Source organism: Colobus angolensis, unplaced genomic scaffold (genome assembly GCF_000951035.1).
Source record: "Colobus angolensis palliatus isolate OR3802 unplaced genomic scaffold, Cang.pa_1.0 Scaffold4, whole genome shotgun sequence".
NCBI classification, from domain to species: domain Eukaryota; kingdom Metazoa; phylum Chordata; class Mammalia; order Primates; family Cercopithecidae; genus Colobus; species Colobus angolensis.
The window spans coordinates 687,243-709,656 of record NW_012117376.1 but is presented as its reverse complement, the minus strand read 5'-3'; the positions used below and the strand labels follow the sequence as shown (position 1 = coordinate 709,656).

At 53.1% G+C, this 22,414-nt stretch overlaps 1 protein-coding gene across 1 annotated transcript in view; it reads left to right on the top strand.

Annotated features, from left to right (window-relative positions):
• The first annotated feature begins 6 nt into the window (after positions 1–6).
• Positions 7–22,414, top strand: part of LOC105521177 (bone morphogenetic protein 8B-like) — a 31,705-nt gene continuing 9,297 nt past the window's right edge. Inside the window, exons 1-3 of the mRNA XM_011955263.1 lie at positions 7–77; positions 18,922–19,111; positions 19,532–19,680. Coding sequence (XP_011810653.1) covers positions 59–77; positions 18,922–19,111; positions 19,532–19,680 — 358 coding nt within the window. The 5' untranslated portion in view covers positions 7–58. The remainder of the gene's footprint in view (positions 78–18,921; positions 19,112–19,531; positions 19,681–22,414) is intronic.

The following is a 22,414-nucleotide window of genomic DNA, read 5'->3' as shown; positions in this document are numbered from 1 at the left end:
CGACGACGACGAGGACGGCGCGCCCGCGGAGCGGCGCCTGGGCCGCGCTGACCTGGTCATGAGCTTCGTCAACATGGGTGAGTGCGGCCGCCCGCGCCGGGATCCTCGGAGTAAACTGGCTGCAGGGGAGAGTGAGCGCATCCGCGGGCGGTGCCGGGCCCTGGCCGAACGGGGTGCCGCAGACGGTGGACGCGAACCACCGGAGAGTGGGACCGCCGTGATTAGGGAAAGTCTAAGGATCATGGGGCCCCCTGGGCTGCGGGGTGGTCAGGGGCAGGGTTGGGGGAACTGTGGCTGCCTTCATCCTGCCCCAGACATACCCAGGAGTAAGAATCAGGTGATGTCCTTGCCCACCTGGGCTGCCCCAGGCAGACAGCCTGGTCCTGGGGAGACAGGTGAGTAAACAGAGGCCGGGATGCTGTCGCTGTGATAAGGGCAGTACTGAGGAGAGGGACAAAGTTCAGCGTGGAAACCTGTGGTCACATCATCAGAGTGACCAGAGCTGACTCGAGTGCCCTGAGTCCACAGCAGGCTTTTCCCTGTGCGGAGCCTGGGTGGGGTGTGGCTCTCAGGGGAGCGGCTGGGGAAGGAGCAGACTCAGCTCAGTGGGGCAGGGACTGTGGCCTTGTCACCCTGGGCCAGGAAGCCTGACTGTCCATCCGGTGCTCAGTGAAATGACATTTCTGTTGTCAGGTCAGGCTTTCAGGGTGCAGAGAGCTTTCTGAGGAGTCTGGGCTGAGGAACACGGGGGACTGAGCCGCAGCAGGTTTTGTGGGGCCATCAGCCATTTGCTTCCTACACTAGGGCAGAAGAGGGCATGGCCAAGCCTCTGCTCCGCACAACCCAAGAGCTGGTGGTGGAGGTGAGCAGCAGGAGACAGCCGTCCACCATCGGTGAGCGCCCAGAGCCAGGCACAGGTCTCCAGCCTGTGGGATCTGGATGCTGCCTTTGTGGTTAGAGGACAGGGTGGGGATGTGGGACAGAGGAGACCATCTGTGAAGTTGGGACTGGGCCTCTGTCATCAGGACAGGCTGACACTGGGCTCAGGACCAAGAAGAGTTGTGGATGGAGTCGTCCAAGAATGTCCCCGAGGGAGCCGCCCATCGGAATGAGTCACTACCCAGCCCATGTCCTAGCTCCCCTGGCATCCCCTGGGTCAAGACATGCACAGCCTGGTGGGGCTGTTGCTGGGAACTGGGCAGGGCCTACCCCTCTGTGTGACCTTAGAGAAGTTCCTCACCCTCTCAGCCTTGGTTGCTCCTTGTAAAATGAGGTGCCTGGTGATCTGTCCTCAGGGTTGTTGTGTGATTGGTTGGTAGAGGGGCAGGAATGGAAAGCCTGTGCCGCTCCCCTCAGGGTGAACCTGGACCTGGCCATTTTTAGCCTTCCACCTGTAGCCCAGCCTTAGTGTGGAGGTGACAGGAACATCTCCACATGTCTTGTACAACTGAAACCCAGAAATGAACTCTAAAAACCCATCAAAGGTGTTTGTACTTATTTTTAAAATGAAAAGTAGCATGTGAACTTCTTCTCTTTTTTTCTTTCTTTTTTTTTTTTTTTTTTTTAAGAAGCAGGGTCTCGCTCCATTCCCCAGGCTGGAGTGTAGTGGTGCGATTATAGCTCACTGTGGCCTCTAATTCCCAGGCTCAAGCAGTCCTCCTCCTTCAGCCTCCCCAGTAGCTAGGGCTACAGTTGCACACCACCACACCCAGATAATTTTCAAATATTTCTTGTAGAGATGGGGAGTCTCACTATATTGCCCAGGCTGGTCTTGAACTCCTGAACTCAAGCAGTCCTCCCACCTCAGTCTCCCAAAGTGCTGGGATTACAGGCGAACTTTCACAGCCTTACAATGCCTCATTTAATTCATGTGAGACTCTTTTGCCAGCCCTGTTTCATAGTCTCAGAGAGGTTAAATGGCCAGCCCAGGGCCACACAGCCCATCCATGGTGACATCCACGGCTGTGGATTCCAAATCCCAGCTTCCTCCCACCCCAGCTCTGCGCATTTTGTGCAGACTCGGGGCCTCCAGTGCTGCGGTATTAACAAGCAGGTCATTGTTAGTGGAAGCCCAGGCTGCGGGTGGGCGTGGCCAGCTGTCAGAAGGGCTTCTTTATTCTGCTCTGCTAACTGCACTAGTAGAACTCTCTCAGTTAGAGTAGCTTTAACTGGTAATTACTGAGGCCGTGGGGCGGGTGGGGGTGGCTAGACACATACCAGGATGCTGTCAGTGTTTGGAGGCCCCTGAAGGTTGGCGGCCCCAGAGCTACCACGGGATCTAATAGCAGCGTCGCCGTGGTGTCACCGCCCACACCCAGGCTCCCACACCTGCTCCCACCAGCTCCTATCAGCCTCATCTGGCTCCTGAATAGCCAGGCCTGGTGCCCCTAGGGCCCAGCTGTTGATGACAGCCTGTAGGACCCAGGGGGCGGGACTCTCACAGGCCTCCCGCCATGGCTCAGGTCTCTGTGCAGAGCAGGTGTTTTAGGAAGGCAAGCCTGCATCCTGATGTTCAGAGCCTGCACTAGGAGGCCGGGGCTGGGGTCAGAGCTGGGGCCCCGCCTGACCTGTCATCCATATCAGCCTGTAGACCTGGGCTCTCTTGGGCAGGACAGTGATGGAGCAGTTGGATTCTGTCCCTGGTCTCTCTGCTCAGGGAGGGGAGAGCCCTGAACTGGGAGGCAGGACCCAGGTTCTTGTGCTGCCTGGGCCCGCCATTAACTCCTGCATGCCCTGAGCCACGGCCCTTCCCTTCCCTGAGCCTCTGCTTTCTCGTCCATTCTACGGTGATGGCATCAGAAAGCAAGGTGCCTCCCATCTCTGACCCTGTGGCTCTGTGGCAGAGGCGCCTTCTCACAACACCGCCGTGCCTTGGCCCCAGTGCCTCAAGCCGGCCCGGCCCCTCCTGAGGGAGGAAGGATGGCAGGAAGGACCACCTCTGCACACTCCTTCTGAATCCTTCTCCACCCATGTCAGCAGAGAGGCAGGTGCCCGTGTTCCAGATTGAGAAACTGAGGCATACGCAGGACTAGCAGGCAGAAGTCCAGCCAGGATCAGAATGCAGGCAGCTTCACTTTCGTCCTGACCCCTTCCTGAACCAGACGGATGTGCTCCTGTGGTCTCCAGTGGCCATGGACCGGGGTGTTGATGAACAGAGCCGTCTGGATTTGGGAGAAGCAGGACTGAGTGGGAATTCAGGACCTGGCCCGGTCCTGCTCTGCCCTTGCCAGCCATGTGACCTGGAAGGGTGGCACCATCTCCATGGGCCCCGGGGCCACTTCTTTTGTTTCTTTACTAGGGACCTCTTTAATTTTCCCATTCATTAATTCAGCAAATCATTCTATAGCACCTACCAAGGACGAGGCACAGCTCTAGTCACTGGGAATATAACAATGAAAAAAGTATCACGCCTGTAATCCCAGCACTTTGGGAGGCCGAAACGGGCGGATCACGAGGTCAGGAGATCGAGACCATCCTGGCTAACACGGTGAAACTCCGTCTCTACCAAAAATACAAAAAAAATTAGCCGGGTGTGGTGGTGGGCATCTCCGGGAGGCTGTGGCAGGAGAATGGCGTGAACCCGGGAGGCGGATCTTGCAGTGAGCCAAGATCGCGCCACTGCACTCCAGCCTGGGCGACAGAGAGAGATTCCGTCTCAAAAAAAAAAAAAAAAAAAACCAATGAAAAAAGTAAAGTTCCTGTCCTCAGGGAGATGACTTTGTAGTGCGAGAGACACATAATACATACATGAGCCCTAAAGGTAATTAGGGCTCCTGGAAACAGGAGGGGCTGAACAATGGCGAGACAGACAGGGCTAGATTGGGGGTTTCTGACCTGAGACCCACACACACGGAATTTGCATCCTGACACCGACACCTGATTTCAGTGTGATCTGGGCTTTCCAGTCAACCTCCCCAAGCCTCAGTTTCCTCCTCTGTAAAATGGAGATACTCATCTTATGGGGCTGTTCTGGGCTTGTGTGAGATGATACCCAGCGATGCCCATGTGCCCAGAACCTCCGCATCTATTCCGTCATTGGTATCTCACAATTGCCGTCACATCTGTGTTTGAAAGAGAGGAGAATGAGGCTCAGAGCAGTTAGGTGGTTTTCCCAAGGCCACACAGCGGGTTGTCTCCCTGCCTCCATGTCAGACATAGCAGCTACCTCCACCAGGTCCCGGCCTATCATTAGATGCAGTAAGTGCTGTCGAATTGAACTAAACGTGAATGTGTGTTGTAAGCTAAGAAGCCTGTTGTTAAAGTATTTTTATTTTGGGGGGATTTATAGAAATAATGCATACTCATTCTACAAAATTCAGATTCTGCAGAAGCATGTAACTTGGGTGCCCCTGGGGAGCCCCACTGCTACCAGACAGTCACTCCAGCATCTACTTTCTGATCTTCATTGCCATGGCCTGTTCTTTGAACTTCACATAAATGGAATCTTACAGTGCATACTCTTGAGTCTAGTCTTTGACTCAGCATACTTCTGTTTCCATTTTCCTCCATGTTGTTGTATCTGTAGTTCTTTCTTTCTTAACTGAGTTGTATTCCATTGCATGAATATACATGCCATAGTCCATCCACTGTTAGGGACATTTGGGTTGTTCTGAACACTTTGACCCACGTCCCTCTGTGGCTATATTAAAGCAGGAATTTTAATCTTGCGTGTGCCATTTGGGAGCTGTGCGATGTTGAGCAGCTTGCTTAAAGTCCCTGAAACTCAGTTTCCACACCTTTGAGACAAGGTAAGTGAGCCAGCCTCACGGGGTTGCATGCAGTGTAGCCAGCTGGAGGCTGACACACAGGAGGAACTTCACAAATGGATGCTGACCGCGCCCAACTTCTGCACCATTGCTCATTGGGTAGCTCCTTCATAGAATATACACTTACCTCCATTTTTGCTTGTGAAAACTCCACCCACTTTTAAATGAAGGTGGGTCAGGGTTTCCATAAATCTCTCTGCTCCTACCCCACAATCCCATAGGGACAGGCTCTTTCCAGGCAGAAGCCCCACCTGCCTTGCATGCACTTCTCTTAGGATTCTAGTCGCTTTCTGCCTGTGTGACCCAGGGGCACACCTAACTCCTGGGCACACCTAACCCCTCTTTCTCGTACTTCTCAGCAGCCCCTGAACAAGCTGAGAACACGACCAAGTCTGACTCTTCCCTGCCCCCGCCCCTGCCCCCCACCCTTCGCCCCCCCAACCCCTGTGGCAGGAAGTTGAGGGAAAGAGGAACCCAGCAGGAGGCAGGGAGAGCCAGGAGGAGCCTGGGCCTGGTCAGGTGGGACAGAGTGGGGCCGGCCCTCCCTGTCTGTGTGGGGGCTGACAATGGGTGCCACAGCTCCCTGGGCTCCCCCCGGGACCCCAAGTCCCCACAGGGCCCCGCCTGGAGGAAGGTGGCTTCACGGGCATTCTCAGGTGTCTGTTGACAGGAGGGCCTTGTTGACGGGTGACCCCCATCCCAATATGTCCCATTGAACTCCAGGGCCACTCATTTCACACTGGCCCCAAGTGTGAACATCCAATCACGGGCCTCTAATCTGACACGGGCCTCTAATCTAACCCTGGAAACCCTCTACCTCTTCTTGGCCTCAGTTTCCCCATCTCTGCAGGGTTGCCTGAAGGCCTTTCCAGCTCTGACCAAAGAATGTGCCCACCCCCTGCCTGCTGATGGGGGCTCCTCCGGGGTGAGGCACAGGGTGGGGAGGTGCACCCAGCCCCCCTCCTCCCGGAACCTCTTTCCCAGCCCCCCTCCTCCCGGAACCTCTTTCCCACAGGCAAGAGAGGATGTGTCACTGTGACCACTTCTTTCTGGAAAATTCCCACAGTTCAGTTCTTTCCTGGGATTTCGCTGGAGGAATTGCATCTTTCTTGCTCACATCTCCTGGGATCTATTCTTGGCCTTGGCGGGCTTGATGTGGTGGTATGTGTGGGTGTTCCCTTTTAATTTGGGGTCCAGAGCTGTCTGAGGCCTGGACCGGTAATTATGAGAGCAGCACCATTTATGGAAACAGCCCTTGAAGCAAGCCAGTGATGAGACCCGGCTGGAATACCTCAGCATGGAGGCCTGGGCCTGCCTGGAGGTGGTACTGAGATTTCTGGGTGGGAGAAGCCCCTTCAGGACACAGAACCAACATGTCATGAGTCCCGCCCTCCCTTGGCCTGCAGAGGCTGTGGGGCCCAAGTCTTGTTTTGGATCTGAAATGGGGCACCCCCTCAGCCTTTGCTGCCCGTGGGACAAGCCAGACCGGCCTGGCCCATGCACCCCAGGCTCTGGGGGAGCTGCTGTCCACCCTCAGGGGCCAGGCCGGGAGAGGAGGCAGGTCCACAGCAATGGGAATGTCGGTGACTTCTGATGGAGTCACACGGGGACATGGTAGCCACACCCGGACTGGCAGTGATACCCAGCCCAAAGGGCTCTGAGCCACTGTCCTGGGGAAAAGAGGCCCTTGGGAAGAAGGCGCTGGGGCACCCCCGCTCTGGAGCCCTGGAACACTACAGCCGATGAGCCGACATGCGAGTCTCCCATATCCACCCACGTGGCTCCATCGTGGCCCTCCAAGGGCTCTCTGTCCAGAGGAACAGCTGAACCAGAGACAGCAAGCCCTGGCATGGGGGCCACAAGAGGCCAAAAGCCTAACCTGTGTGGGGTCTAAGGACTGGGAGGCTTCTCAGCTGGACTGAGAGGGACAGGGCCGCCTGGGGAGAGCAGCTTCCAGGAGGGACTCTCGGGGAGGCGTCTGCAGGAAGAAGGCACGAGAGGCCCAAGGGACAGATGGCAGGGCCAGCACAGGGAGGGCCCTGGGACACTCTTCCTGTGGGCCCTTTGGGCCCTGGGGAGGGTCTGAGGGGAGGTGGGATGGGTCACAGACCACAAGATTCTGTTCTGAGCTGGAGGATGAGGGTGTCTTTTGAAGGCTCACTTTTTGGTCAGAAATAAGACAGATTTAGGTTGTCTGGGTGAGACTAAATTACCCAGGGCACAAAAATAGCCAGAGCCCTTGTTGATGTTGGGCTGAGGGTCGCAGAGTTTGGCATCTGGAGGCCCAGCCTGGAGTAGCTGGTGGCCATGCCCGGTGAAGGCCACCTCCTGCCCCCAGTGGCCTTTCCTAGAAGAGCAGGATCTGGAGGTTGCTTTATCAGAGGCTGGAGGAGGAGGCTGAGGGCTCTCTGATTGTTTATTTTCCCAGAGCCACGGTGAGGTGGTTCAGAAAGTAACCTTTTCTGCCTCCCATGTGCCTCTCCGTGGGGTGGCATTGTCTGTCCTGGATTCTGAGCCAAGTCCCCCAGCTGATGTGTCTCAGTGGAACTGGCTGTCACCAGTCCCTGTTGGCTGCAGAAAGCTCTACAGGCACACTGTGGCCCAAGTGACTTCTCACCTCCCAAGGTCATGGACTGTCACAACATTGGTTGGCAGCAACTGAAGTTCTGAAGTTCTTCCCAGGTCACAGGGCCTCTTTGAATCACTGTGCTGAGTTCTTGGAGGCTAGAAACAGGATTTCTTGGAGATGGACTGGCCTTGCCTTTCACTGCAACCTCCTCTCATACACCTCAGCCCCCTGACCACTAGATTCCAGCCACACCAGCCTCCTTGATGTTTCTCGAACATGCAGGGCCTTTGTATCCACTGTTCCCTCTGCCTAGAAGGCCGTCCTCCTCTTCACACGACTGGTTCCTTCTCCCACAGTCGAGGGTATTTTCCCCTTACTTCCCAGGTTTTAGACTAATGAATGGATCCCTAGCACTTTTGAAAGGCAGTGTTTCTCCGCTACTGACAATCTTGCCTCCCAGGAAACATTTGGCAATATCTGTAGACCTTTTTAGTTGTGCAAATGGAGAGGGGAAGGGAGTGCTGCTGTGGGCTAAGGGGCGGAGTCCAGGGATGCTGCCAAACATCCTGCAGCACACAGAACAGCCCCCACAACAGAGAAGTATCCGGCCCGAACTGTCAGTGGTGCCACAACTGAGAAACTTGTTCAAGGTGACCCGTGTTTGATGGTGGTGATGATGACGGGCTCACCCTTTATTAGATACAAGGTTGTCTTATTCTGTCTTGTGTTGCTGTAACAGACTCCCTAAGACTGAGTAATTTACCAAAAAAAAAAGAGGTTTATTTATTTTATTTTATTTTATTTTTGAGACAGAGTCTTGCTCTGTCACCCTGGCTGGAGTGCAGTGGTACAATTTCAGCTTATTGCAACCTCTACCTCCTGGGTTCAAGGGGTTCTCCTGCCTCAGCCTCCCAAGTAGCTGGGACTACAGGTGCGCGCCACCACACCTGGCTCATTTTTTGTATTTTTAGTAGAGACGGGGTTTCACCACATTGGCCAGGCTAGTCTTGACCTCCTGACCTCAGGTGATCCACCCACCTCAGCCTTCCAAAGTGCTGGGATTACAGGTATAAGTCACCGTGCCCAGCCGAAATGTGGTTTTTTTGGCATACAATTCTACTGGCTGAAAGGCTCAAGGCTAGGCAGCTGCATCTGGTGAGAGCCTCAGGCTACTTCAATTCATGGCAGAAAGTGGCAGGACAGTGGGTTTGTGCAAAGAGAGCAAGTGGCGAGAGGAAGCAAGAGAGCAAGCCAGACTTTTTAACAGCCTCCCCCATCTAGGGCACTAATCCATCCCCCTGAGAGGGAGAACCCACCACTGGCCCCCTCCAGCATGGCATTAGTCTATGAGGGATTCACCCTCATGACCCAGACACCTCCCACTAGGTACCATCTCCCATCACAGCCATACTGGGGATTAAATTTCAACATGAGTTTTGTCAGGGATAGACCACATCCAAACTGTAGCAAGGGGTATATTATCTGTACTGTTCACCTTGCTTTTTTCTTTTTCTTTTTTTGAGACAGAGTCTTACCCTGGAGTGCCATGGTGCAATCACAGCTCACTGCAGTCTCAACCTCCCAGGCTCAAGCCGTCCTCCTATCTTAGCCTCCTGAATAGACTATAGGCAAAGTGCCATCATGCCTGGCTAATTTTGTTGGTTTGTTTTGTTTTGAGACAGGTTCTTTTCTCACTCTGCCTCAAAACAAAGAGCTAAAGTGCAGTGACGTGATCTCAGCTCACTGCAACCTCTGATGCCTGGCTAATTTTAAAAAATTTTTTAGAGACAGGGTCTCCCTATGTTGCCCCAGACTGATCTTGAACTCCTGCCCTCAAGTGGTCCTCCTGCCTTGGCCTCCCAAAGTGATGGGGTTACAGGCGTGAGCCATCACAGCCAGCTGGGACGTTTTCTTAGAAGTACAGTTTCTGAGTCACAGCATGTATCGTTTTGCTAGATTATTGCCAGATTTCCCTCCCACCCCAGGGATTGTGCCACTTTGCATTCCTACCAGCAATGCCCAGAAGTGTTCAGGTCTGATCTTAGAGTATCTTACTCATGAGGCCTTCTCAAACGTCACATCTAAAGAAACCCCACACTGGGCCGGGTGTAGTGGCTCACATCTGTAATCCCAGCACTTTGGGAGGCTGAAGCGGGTGGATCACAAGGTCAGGAGTTCAAGACCAGCCTGGCCAAGATGGTGAAACCCTGTCTCTACTAAAACTACAAAAGTTAGCCGGGCTCAGTGAGAGGCACTTGTAATCCCAGCTACTCAGGAGGCTGAGACAGGAGAATCGCTTGAACCCAGGCAGCAGAGGTTGCAGTGAGCTGAGATCGCGCCACTGCACTCCATTCTGGCCAACAGAGTGAGACTCTGTCTCAAAAAAAAAAAGAAAGAAAAGGAAACCCCACACTGGACTGGAATTGGAGGTGTCAGTATGACCTTAGATATTTACAAAATATATTTATAAAAACAGATACATACAGATGTGTGTTTTTGCACACATTAATGTACACACATATATATCCTAGCTTTCTCCACTAAAAGGGCCTAAAAGTATTGACACTCCAAGACAGTGAGCAGCCCAGTGCCCAAATCTTGGTTTCTGAATATCTCTCCTAAAAGCAAAACAAAACAAAACAGAACTCCTTGCAGAAATGGCTGATTCCAGGGGTGGGGATGGGAACTCCCAGGATATACCTAGAGCATCTTGTGGTGCCAGTTAGAAGTGCTCAGAAAAGGATGGTGGGGGTGGTCAGAAGGACACAGGAGCCAATCTAAAGGAGCTGCCAGTGGCCAAAACTGAAACAATTTGAGCAATGAAATAAATAACAACAGTATGGGATATAGCCCATAGAATAAAATAAACACCTTTGAATCCATAATGATATAAATAAATAATTAGGCTGGGCACAGTGGCTCACACCTGTAATCCCAGCACTTTGGGAGGCCAAGGTGGGCAGATCACCTGAGGTCAGGAATTCGAGACCAGCCTGACCAGTATGGTTAAATCTTGTCTCTACTGAAAAAAATACAAAATTAGCCAGGCATAGTGGTGCACACCTGTAGTCCCAACAACTCAGGAGGCTGAGGCCGGAGAATAACTTGAACCTGGGAAGCAGAGGTTGCAGTGAGCCGAGATCATGCCATTGCACTCCAGCCTGGGCAACAGAGCAAGACTCTGCCTTAAAATAAATATTTAAATAAATAAATAAATGTAGAAGAACGAACAAGTCTTCCTTTAAAAAGAATTCCAATTAATACATGTACAAGGAAAGAAGGAAATAGAAAATCACTATTCCAGCCTGGACAAAACAGCAAGACCCCATCTCTACAAAAAATACAAAAAATTAGCTAGGTGTGGTGGTGCATGACTGTAGTCCCAGCTACTCGACAGGCTGAGGTGGGAGGATCCCTTAAGCCCTGGGAGGTTGAGGTTGCATCACTGCACTGCAGCCTAGGTGACCAAGTGAGACCCTGTCTCAAAAAATGAAAAAGAAAGAAAATCACTATTGGCTCATGTCTATGATCCCAGCAAGGTGAGCCAGGAGTTCAAGACCAGCCTGGGCAACATAGTGAGAGTTTATCTCTACAAAAAAATAAATTAGGCAGGCCAGGCATAGTGGTACTACGCTTACAGTCATTTTTTTTTTTTTGAAACAGAGTCTTTTTCTGTATCCCAGGCTGGAATGCAGTGGTGTAATCTTGGGTCGCTGCAACCTCCGCCTCCCAGGTTCAAGCGATTCCTCTGCCTCAGCCTCCTAAGTAGCTGGGACTACAGTCACGCACCACCACGCCTGGCTAATTTCTTGTTTTTTAGTAGAGATGAGGTTTCACCATGTTGGCCAGTATGGTCTCAATCTCCTGACCTCGTGATCCACCTACCTCAACCTCCCAAAGTGCTGGGATTATAGGCAGGGACCACTGCGCCTGGACTGCTTATAGTCTTAACTGCTCAGGATGCTGAGATGGGAGAATCACTTGAGTCTGGGAGGTTGTGGCTGCAGTAAGCCATAATCACACCACTGGACTGCAGCCTGGGCGGCAGAGTGAGACCCTGTCTCAAAAAACAAAACAAAACAAAAAAAGTATTTTCCTCATGATATTTATTATTTACAAAATGAAAAATCGTGACATTACAGTGGAGAAACCTGGCAGACACCACAGTAACCAGGGAATCAAAGTTCATGCCACTAGTAATAAGATAGATTGGTATCATATTGTCCCATGTGATGCTCTGAGAAGGGCATATCACTTTGAAGGGGGCCTGTCCTTCCACACCTGTGGGTATTTCTTGAAAGGTGGAGACGAGAGACTGAGAAAAGAAATAAGACACAGAGAGACAAAGTATAGAGGAAGAAAAGTGGGCCGAGGGGACTGGCACTCAGCATACAAAGGACCTGCACTGGCATTGGTCTCTGAGTTCCCTCAGTATTTATTGATCACTATCTCTACCACCTTGGTGAGGGGGATGTGGCAGGACTATGGGGTAATGGTGGGGAGAAGATCAGCAGGAAAACGTGAGCAAAGGACTCTGTGTCATAAATAAGTTTAAGGAAAGGTGTTGTGCCTCGATGTGCACGTAGGCCAGATTTATGTTTGACTTTACACAAACATCTCAATGCAATAAAGAGCAGTATTGCTGCCAGCATGTTCAGTCGGTATAGCGTGAGACTCTTAATCTCAGGGTCGAGATTCAAGCCCCTTGTTGGGCGCCAGATGAAGGGGGCCTGCCCCTCCACACCTGTGGGTATTTCTCAAAAGGTGAAGATGAGAGACTGAGAAAAGAAATAAGACACAGAGGCCGGGCGCGGTGGCTCAAGCCTGTAATCCCAGGACTTTGGGAGGCTGAGACGGGCGGATCACGAGGTCAGGAGATCGAGACCATCCTGGCTAACATGGTGAAATCCCGTCTCTACTAAAAATACAAAAAAAATTAGCCGGGTGAGGTGGCGGGCACCTGTAGTCCCAGCTACTCGGGAGGCTGAGGCAGGAGAATGGCGCGAACCCGGGAGGCGGAGCTTGCAGTGAGCTGAGATCCGGCCACTGCACTCCAGCCTGGGCGACAGAGCGAGACTCCGTCTCAGAAAAAAAAAAAAAAAAAGACACAGAGACAAAGTATAGAAGAAGAAAAGTGGGCCCAGGGGACCAGAGCTGAGCATATGGGGACCCGCACCGGCACTGGTTCCGTCAGTATTTACTGATCACTATCTCTACCATCTTGGTGAGGGAAATGTGGCAGGACTATGGGGTAATGGTGGGGAGAGGGTCAGCAGGAAAACATGTGAGCAAAGGACTCTGTGTCATAAATGAGTTTAAGGAAAGGTGCTGTGCCTTGATGTGCACATAGGCCAGATTTATGTTTGACTTTACATAAACATCCCAATGCAGTAAAGAGCGGTATTGCTGCCAGCATGTCTCACCTCCAGCCATAAGGCGATTTTCTCCTATCTCAGTAAATAGAATGTACAATCGGGTTTTACACCAAGACATTCCAATCCCAGGGACAAGCAGGAGACAGATGCCTTCCTCTTATCTCAACTTCAAAGAGGTCTTCCTCTTTCACTACTCCTCTTCAGCACAGACCATTTATGGGTGTCAGCCTGGGGGATGGTCAGGTCTTTCCCTTCCCACGAGGCCATATTTCAGGCTGTCCCAGTAGGGGGAACCTTGGACGATACCCAGGCTTTCTTGGGCAGAGGTCCCTGGGGCCTTCCGCAGTGCGTTGTGTCCCTGGGTACTCAGGACTGGAGAATGGCGATCACTTTTACCAAGCATACTGCCTACAAACACATTTTTAACAAAGCACATCCTGCACAGCCCTAAATCCATTAAATCTTGAGTCAATACAGCACATGTTTCTGCAAGCATAGGGTTGGGGCTAGGGTTACAGATTAACAGCATCTCAAAGCAGAAGGATTTTTCCTAATATGGATCAAAATGGAGTTTCTTATGTCTTCCTTTTTCTATATAGACACAGGAACAGTCTGATCTCTCTTTCCCCCACATACTTCTGTGGTATTCTCCAAAATCCATAACTTAATTAAAACATGAGAAAACATGAGACAAACCCAAATTGAGGGGCGTGCTACAAATAACTGACCAGTACTCTTCAAAAGTATCAAGGCTGGGTATGGTGGCTCCTGCCTGTAATCCCAGCACTCTGGGAGGCCAAGGCAAGAGGACTGCTTGAGCCCAGGAGTTCAAGACCAGCCTGGGCAACATAGTGAGCCCTTGTCTCAATAAACAATTTTTTAAAAACTTAGCTGGGCATGATGGGGTATACCTGTGGTCCCTGCTACCCTAGAGGCTGAAGTGTGAGGATCACCTGAGCCCAGGTGGTTGAGGCTGCAGCGAGCTGTGACTGTGCCACTGCACTCCAGCCTGGGTGACAGAGCAAAACCCTGTCTCCAAAAAAAAAAAAAAAAAAAAGTGTCAAGGTTGAAAGGGAAGGAAAGACTGAGGAATAGTCACATCAGAGGGGCCCCAGGGGAAATGACACTAAAGGTATTAATGTATTAATAACATGGGATCCCAGATTGAATCCTTGACAGAAAAAGATATTAGTAGGACAATTGGTAAAATTAGAGAAAAGTCTGGATTTAGTTAACAGTATCAATTTCCTGTTTTTTTTTTTTTTTTTTGAAATGGAGTCTCACTCTGTCACCCAGGCTAGAGTGCAGTGGCGTGATCTCGGCTGACTGCAACCTCCGCCTCCCAGGTTCAAGCAGTTCTGTGCCTCAGCCTCCCGAGTAGCTGAAATTACAGGCACCTACCACCACACCCAGCTAATTTTTGTATTTTTAGTAGAGACAAGGTTTCATCATCTTGGCTGGGCTGGTCTTGAACTCCTGACCTCATGATCCACCCTCCTCAGCCTCCCAACGTGCTGGGATTACAGGCGTGAGCCACCGTACCCACCACCCCAATTTCCTGATTTTCTTATACTACAGATTGGTTATGTAAGAAGCTATCATTAGGGGAAGCTATCAGGGAAAGAATGGAAAGTCTGCACTGTTCATGCCATTGCTCTTTAGATGTAAATAATCCTAAAGTATTTCAAAATCAAGTTAAAAACATAAATAAGGCAGCCCCCACACTCCCTGCGTTATTCCCAGTACCCCCAGGCTTTGTGTACTTCCTAGCACTTAACACATAGGCTGATCTTGTTTGTTAACTTTCATGTTTGTTACGTTACTTCTCTGCAAGCCTGTAAATCCCATGGGGACAGGAGCTGCCCCACCTTGCTTACTGCAGTGTCTCCTGCACCTAAATAATGACTTGTGGACCATTAGTACTGCTTTAAAATGTACTGAATAATGAATTAATTCATATTCCTGGCTGTGACCAGGAAAAATGAATGAGGAAAAGTCAGTGTTCTTATAAAGCCTTCAGATCATGAGAAGGCAACAAAGTCAGGAACCTCCTCATTCATGCCCAAAAGTGAAATGGGATGCTCAAAAATAGGATCCCTGTCCCAGATTTTGCAGGTAGGGGAAGTAAATGTGCTGCCCAGAAACTTTGCTCCAAACATCAATGGCTCCTCCCAGGGCCACCATGGAGAGGGGATTCCTGGCAGGATGTATCTCAGATGACCGGGACCAGGTCATTGGCCAGACAGACAGCATCTCCCGCACGGGTCTCCCAGCCTATCTGAATCTGACAGGGAGCCCTGGAATGAACTTCCCAACCCTACAACTGGCAGCAGAATTTTACTGGGAAAACCCAAGAAATCACGTTGTGCAGACCTAGGCCTTTCCCATGAATCCCCTCCTCCGTGGACCCTCAAATCAGCAGCCGCTGGGAGGCAGCAGCAGGCATTTCATGCTGTGTATTGAGGGCCTGTCGAGAGGCCTCGAGCACTTTTGGCCAATTCCAGCATGGTTTTTATGCCCCTTTTCACAGCATCAGACGGAGGTGGTCCAGGTAGCAGAAGGAGCCCAGCGAGGAGTCAGGGTTCCGTTTCCACATGTGGGAGCGTGGGAGGAGGTTGTATTTGGTACTTTCTGTCTGAGCCAGAACTGGGGGACCGTCCCAGTGGCATTGCTGAGGTGTGGCCTCTCAGCCAGGCATCTTTGGGAGATTCCAGACCTTGGTTCTATGGGAAGGTGGGGGCTGGGCATTCACTGACAAGGAAATGTTCCCGAATAGTGTGGGAGAAGCATTCGCTGGACCGAAACCAAGAACTGATTACAGTCAACAAACCTTGCTCTTCATCGTTTTCATTTGACCCTGTTTCAAAGTGTGATTTTGCAGGCGTGGACACTGAGCCCGGAAGGTTAAGTGCCTTGACAAAGGTCAGGCAGATGAAAAGGAGGCACCTGGAAGTTGAACTGATAGATTTCCACGGTGTATTTTCTCTCATTCCACACTTTTATTTAGAAAAAAAAGAAAACTGGCCGGGCGCAGTGGCTCACGCCTGTAATCCCAGCACTTTGGGAGGCCGAGAGGGGCGGATCACAAGGTCAGGAGATTGAGACCATCCTGGCTAACATGGTGAAACCCCGTCTGTACTAAAAATACAAAAATTAGCCAGGCAAGGTGGCGGGCGCCTATAGTCCCAGCTACTTGGGAGGCTGAGGCAGGAGAATGGCGTGAACCCAGGAGGCGGAGCTTGCAGTGAGCTGAGATCTAGCCACTGCACTCCAGCCTGGGCAACAGAGCGAGACTCCGTCTCAAAAAGAAAAAGAAAAAAGAAAAAAAGAAAACTGAACATCTCCCTTTCGCCACCATGGCCGCTGAGTTTCAGACATGGCCTCCTGATGGTCCTGGCTGGATGTTTGTCACTTTGATACTTTAAGTTGGAAAAGTAGCTGTTAACCGCCAGAGCCATGGCTGCCCTCCTATCCCATGGCCCCTGCCCCTTCACAGCCCTGGGTGGGAGGGACAGAATCCCCACTTTGCAGACAAGGAGACTGAGGTCACACAGGATGCTCACAGGGTCACGGCTGGGGCCAGGAACCCAGCTACTGGCCAGAGAATTGACCCTTTCAATGCTCTCTTAGCAGCTAAAGCAGGCGCTATCTGCCCACGAACCTTCATAGGGGAGAATCTGGGTCCCAACAAATGCTCTTCCTCAGCCCCAGCTTTTGAGAAGTATCTTTTCTATCCAAAGGTACAACCACTGGCCAGCTGCAGACCCACACAGCTCCAGCAAAGAAAGGGCACTCCCTTCACCCGGTCACAGTAATGCCTATTTCAGTGTCACATCCCAGGAAGTTTTATCAGTTTCTGATAAAAATCAGTATTTTCCTAAAAATTTCCCAACTTCCAAGCTTGCCTGGAACAGCCAGGGGAGGCAGTTTCCTGTGCTGGAATTCCTGGGTGGTTTATCGATTTCACAAGCCCACAGCGGGGAAGTTTGGAACTCGGGTCGGTTCAGTTGAACAAAACTCTTGAGTCAGCCTGGGTAGACCCCCAGGTCAGGCAGGGAGGGAGGCCACAGAGCACGGGCGTCCCCACAGAGCTGATGGGTTTGTGGGCTGTTCCCTCAGTCCTCGGATCCCACATGAAGTCAGCATGTGGCCTGCCGACAGGGATACCACTGAGCCCCAGGACCCACCCGGCAGCCCTGCTGTGCCCTGGGACACAAGCACACAGCCATGCTTTGAAAGTGGACAGGAGAAGCCGCGAGTGAGCTGCTCGTCACTGTTGCATGCCCTGTGACAGCCAACAGCATAGACTGATTTCATCTTGCAAATGGGGGATTCTTACCCAGCCATGTAACACAGGGGGTTCTGCAGATCCTGAACCCACTGAAATTGTCACCCAAGTCATGTTGTGTGAGTGTGTTAGGGAAGAGAGCACATGTACGTAGATATTCATGGGAAGAGGTCCAGAACTCTGCCATCAGTGATCTCTGCCTACGGGGAGAGATCATCGCTTGCATCACGGCATCTGAGCAGCCCGGCTCTCAGGTGGGCTTTTGTTGCATGCCCAGCACCCTCAGGTGCTGTGGAACAAGGCAAGTTCTTTTCTTCTCCGTCCTGGGCTGGGATGAGCGGCCACCTCCTCCTGCCCACACATTTCTGGTCCCATCCCCCACCCCACACAGCTGTTCGCCTGCCCATGGCTGGACGAGGTCCCCACCGCAAGGACAGGAAGTGCTCCCCACATCCGCCTCGGCCCGCACAGCCTGGTGCTTTTCCAAACCTGACTGTGGTCACTGAGCCCGGTAACCAGAGAGAATTTTTAAAAAGACTCACAAACATATCATTGAAATCTCAGTGTTGGGTTTTGGGGAAGGCACTGGGCGGCTCCCACCCCTGCTTTCCGGAAACACAGATTTCTAGAGTTTGAAAGGGACAGGAGGCTAAAGTGAGACTTCCCTAAATATAGCGTCCCGGGTATTTCCGGACACCTGGGGAAATGTGGGCTTTATTCCGCAACTGTGGCATTTGTTTGACTGTCAGGCCAGCCCCCACCACAGGGCCCTGCTGCCCATCTCACCTCCAGCCTGGCCTCTACCCTCGCCTCCACCGTGTCTTCTAATTCCCCTCCCCTCCCGCCGCCCCCCTGCTGCCCCTGTCACCTGTGCTCCCCACTGGCCAGAAGCACAGCCCAGTCTCCTGGCCCAGGATTGGCACCCCCAGCAGGCAGGCCGCAGCAGAGCTCATGTGCTGTCCCCAACATTGCCGACCTGTGGGCGCCTCCACCCCTGCACATGTGAGGTCCCCTCTCCCTAGAGCACCCTCCCCACCACCTTCTCCACCTACCAAGACCCATCCCACCCTTCAAAGCCAGTTCAGATGCCACCTGCTCAGATCCCACCGCCCAGTGAGACCCTCCGACTTCCCCAGCACCTGACTGGCCTCTCCGGGAGTTGTCACTCCTGCCCTGGTTTTTCTTGTTCCTTTCCACGTTTCCCTCCTTCCTCCTCCACCTTGTTCCAGAAAGGAAACGTCGGTCTCCTGCCCTCTGCTGTTTCCTGGTGCTTGCTTTCCCTGCCCTGCCCTCAGGCCCCTCTGCTCTGGCCCTCTGTCCTGGCTGGCCTGCCCCTGCAGGGCCCGTCTCCCTGACCCATGGCAGATTTGCACTCATGCCTCAGCCCAGCTCAGCTGTCAGCCCTGAGCCCTGCCCTGCCACACCTCCCATCCAGGCAGTGGGCAGGCTCTGGATGGCTTGTGTCCCCTGAGATGCTGTCGGTGATGTCGGTTATGTCCCTGTCTACCAGGTTTCCCTGCAGGGCCAGGGCCCTTTTCTGCCTTGGGTCCAATGTCCATCTTCCCTTTAGCCTGGAAGCTCCCAGAGGAGGCTCCCTCCTCTGCTCATCTCCGGGTCCCAGGACCAGCCAGACCGAGAAGGGGCGCAATGGGAGTTTGGGGTTTGGAGCCTGGGGTCTGTTGAGCACCAGCCAGGTGCAGAGCTCAGGCTGAGCCTGGCTGCAGGGCCTCTCAGCCCTGTCTGTTCCCTGGGACCAAGCCTGGAACAAACATTTGCACAAAAGAAAACTGGCCCCACCAGGCCTCCCTGGGTCCCCTCCACATTGAGTGGTGGGTGGCTGGGGGCGGTGGCTCACACCAGCTCTGCCCACTCCAAAGTCCGAGCCATTCCGAGTTGCCAGCCCAGCTCTGCTTTGTCTTCTAGTGGAGCGAGATCATGCCCTGGGCCAGCAGGAGCCCCACTGGAAGGAGTTTCGCTTTGACCTGACCCAGATCCCGGATGGGGAGGCGGTCACAGCTGCGGAGTTCCGGATTTACAAGGTGCCCAGCATCCACCTGCTCAACAGGACCCTCCACGTCAGCATGTTCCAGGTGGTCCAGGAGCAGTCCAACAGGTGCCTTCCCCTTGGCCCAGGTGCCCCCTGCCCCTGCCCACCTCACAGTCTCATGGTCAAGGCAGCCCAGCAGGGAGTGGGGGTTGGGGGAACACTTCCCAGAGAACCCGAAAGAGACCCTCAAAGACGGGAAAGATGCTTGGCCCGAGCCCCCTGCACTGCGGGAAGAGCCCCAGTGACAGTCCTGCCTTCAAGTCCCTGCCCTGCCATCCTGGCTATGGGGACTTGAACAGGTCATTGAACCACTGAGCCTCAGTTTCCTCATGTGTACACCTCTGTGGGCTGAGGCGGTGAGATGAGGCTCAGAAGGGGCACAGGCAGAGTCAGGTAGGAGATGCCCCGGTGACGGCCCCCAGCGGGTCCTGGAGACACAGAGGCAGCTGTGCCGGCCGCCGGTTAATTGTTCTTTCGTGTCCACAGGGAGTCTGACTTGTTGTTTTTGGATCTTCAGACGCTCCGAGCTGGGGACGAGGGCTGGCTGGTGCTGGACGTCACAGCAGCCAGTGACCGCTGGTTGCTGAAGCGTCACAAGGACCTGGGACTCCGCCTCTATGTGGAGACTGAGGACGGTGAGGCTGGGAGCTCTGTGGGAGCAGCCCCTGGGGCTTCTCTGTGCCAGCACAGGCAGCAGTAGCAGCTTCCTGTGGCCCTGGGTTCCCGGCCTCACCAGCTGTGCCCGCTGCGAGGGTCACTGAGGTCCAAGGCACAAGGTCTGGCCCAGTGGGGGTGCTCTCTCCTCTCCCTCTGCTTCCCAGGAAGCAGGCGGTTCTTCCCATGGAGCAGCCTCCACCTTGGGAGTTTCTGTCCTGGGAAGGGAAGGAGGGGAAGTGGTTGTACCCTCAGACACTGAGGCCAGGAGGCTGGGTTTGAAGCCCAGCTCGGCAGTGCCCTGCCTCAGTGACCTTGGCTGGGACTTACCTTTCCAGACCCTGTCTTCTCTTCTACAAGACAGGGATTCATGCCCTTGTTCATTCCACAGGTGAAACTGGGGAGAGCCTCTTTTATGCCAGGCAGTAGGAATACAAAGGCCAAAGTGGGCACGAGATGGGCGTGTTTGAGGCCCAGCAAGGGGGCGCCATGGAGCAGCGGTGAGGGCGGGGGTCCCAGAGGCCATTCTGAGTCAGGGTAAACCAGGGCCAGGTGGTGGGGTTCTTAGCATCGTTTATTTTATTTAATAGCAGTGGTGGACGACAGGATCTGATTCAGGTTTTAAAAGAGAGCCCTCTGAGATGCCCCCCTCTCAGGGTGCAGCAGAGCTCCCCACCCCTTGCGTGGGCCGCACAATGACTTGCTTCCCGAAAGTGCGGTGTGGGCAGGGTGTGGGGACCTGACGCGCAGCGCCTCAGCCAGGTGAGGAAGGCCCACTGCAGCGACCCGCACGGGGCTAGCATGTGCACTGGGTGTAAGGGAAGGAGCAGACCACTGAGCTTCAGAGGCCCCCCGGCTGTGAACCCGAAACCCCAGTCCAACCACAAGAAGACCATCAAACCCAAAGAGAAAGGCTTTCCGCAGAATACCTGGCAAACACTTCTCAAAACCGCCAAGCTCATCAAAAAAAAAGGGAAGGTTGGGAAACTGGAGGAGCCCAGAGGCACCTAAGATGACCAGCTCGGTGCATGTGGGGTCCTGGCTGGAATCCTGGACCAGCAAAAGGGCATTAGGGGAAAGTTAGGAAATCCAGATCAATCATGGTGTTTACTTAATAATAAGATATCAGTACTGGTCCATTAGTTATGAGAAAGGTACCCTACTAGCGTAAAATGCTAACATTTCCCAGGGGAAACTGGGTCCAGGGATATGGGAACTCCTTGTGTGGTTTTTTTTTTCTTTGAGACAGGGTTTGGCTCTGCTGCTCAGGGTGGAGTGCAGTGGCACAATCGCAGCTCACGGTAACCTCCAACCCCTGGGCTCCGGCGATCCTCCCACCTCAGCCTCTGTACTATCTTTGCAAATTTTTATGTAACTATCAACTGTTGTAAAATTAAAACTTTACTGAATATATGCATAAAATAAGGAACCCCCTGACTTCAGTGGGGAGAGCAGACTGAGAGGGACAAGAGTGAAGTCACAGAGACTCGTGGGGGCCCCACAGTGGTCCAGGTGGGCGCTGTGAGCGGCCTGTTGGTAGCAGTGGAGATGGAGAAAGATGAGTCGATTTCAGTGTCAGGACATGCTTATAGCTGGTGAGGAGGTGAGGGAACGGGAGGAAGTCTGAATGATGTGTGGATGGAACCAGTGGATTTTTTTCAATAGATTTTTCTTTTTGGGGAAAGATAGATGAAGGGCACATTTGAGGTGTGTGGCCAAGGGTTCTTTTTTGGCTGGAATATTACTGAGCCCCCTGGGATGTTACTGAGATCACTGGTCCTCATGGAAATGCCATTCCAGGGACAGGCGAGCGTGAAGACCCAGGCGAGGGAAGTGCTGGCATGTAAGTGGATTTAAAGCGTGGGGTGGGACCAGATCATCTAGGGAAGGAGGTAGTGATGGAGAAGAAAGAGGGCCTGGCCCAGAGCGCTGGGACCTCCAACATCCAGAGACCTCACAAGGAGGGGCCGCAGCAAGCCCACAGAGACCAGCCAGGGAGGGAGCAGGACACCTGGAGGATGAGGTGACCAAGACGCCAGAGTCAAGTGTTTCCAGAAGCAAGGGTTTGTCACTTGTGTCCAGCTGTGGGCACTGAAGGCAAGAACAGAGAAGTGACCGAGGGTTTTGCCATCACAGAGGTTGTTGATGGCCCAAATCTCCGTGGAGTGTGGGTCTGACTGGGGAGGTGGAGGGAGACAGGCAGTGGAGGCAGGAGACAGCTCTTTCCAGAACCCTTGCTGGGGAAGGGGAGCAGAGACATGGGCTGGGGCTGGAGAGAACCCCAGACACGGCCGGTCCTTTACAGGTGAGGAGAGGCCTGCACACTGCTGTGGTGATGGAGTGATTCTGTGCAGAGGGGAGAAAACTGCAAAATTCTGCACAAGTTGGAGCAGGGAGCTGGAGTGGGGGAGGTGGAGAGGGCAGGGGGGTGCAGAGGACAAGGCTGGAGCCTCTTCAGAGCGGCGACCCTTCCTGATGAAGGTGAGGGATAGCGTCCCCACTGTCACAGTGAGGGGTGAACCTGAGCTCTGGGGGGCTGTACTGGGGGGACACTCACTCTCCGTGTTGTCACAGGATTAAAGGAGGGTGCTTGGCACAGAGTGATGCCCAGTGAGGTTGTCATGACCGACGGTCTCACCCAGCAGCGCCTGCTCATTAGATATTTGGTGTCTCTAATGAGCTGGGGAAGCTTGGGCGGGGCGGTTGGAGTTTGTG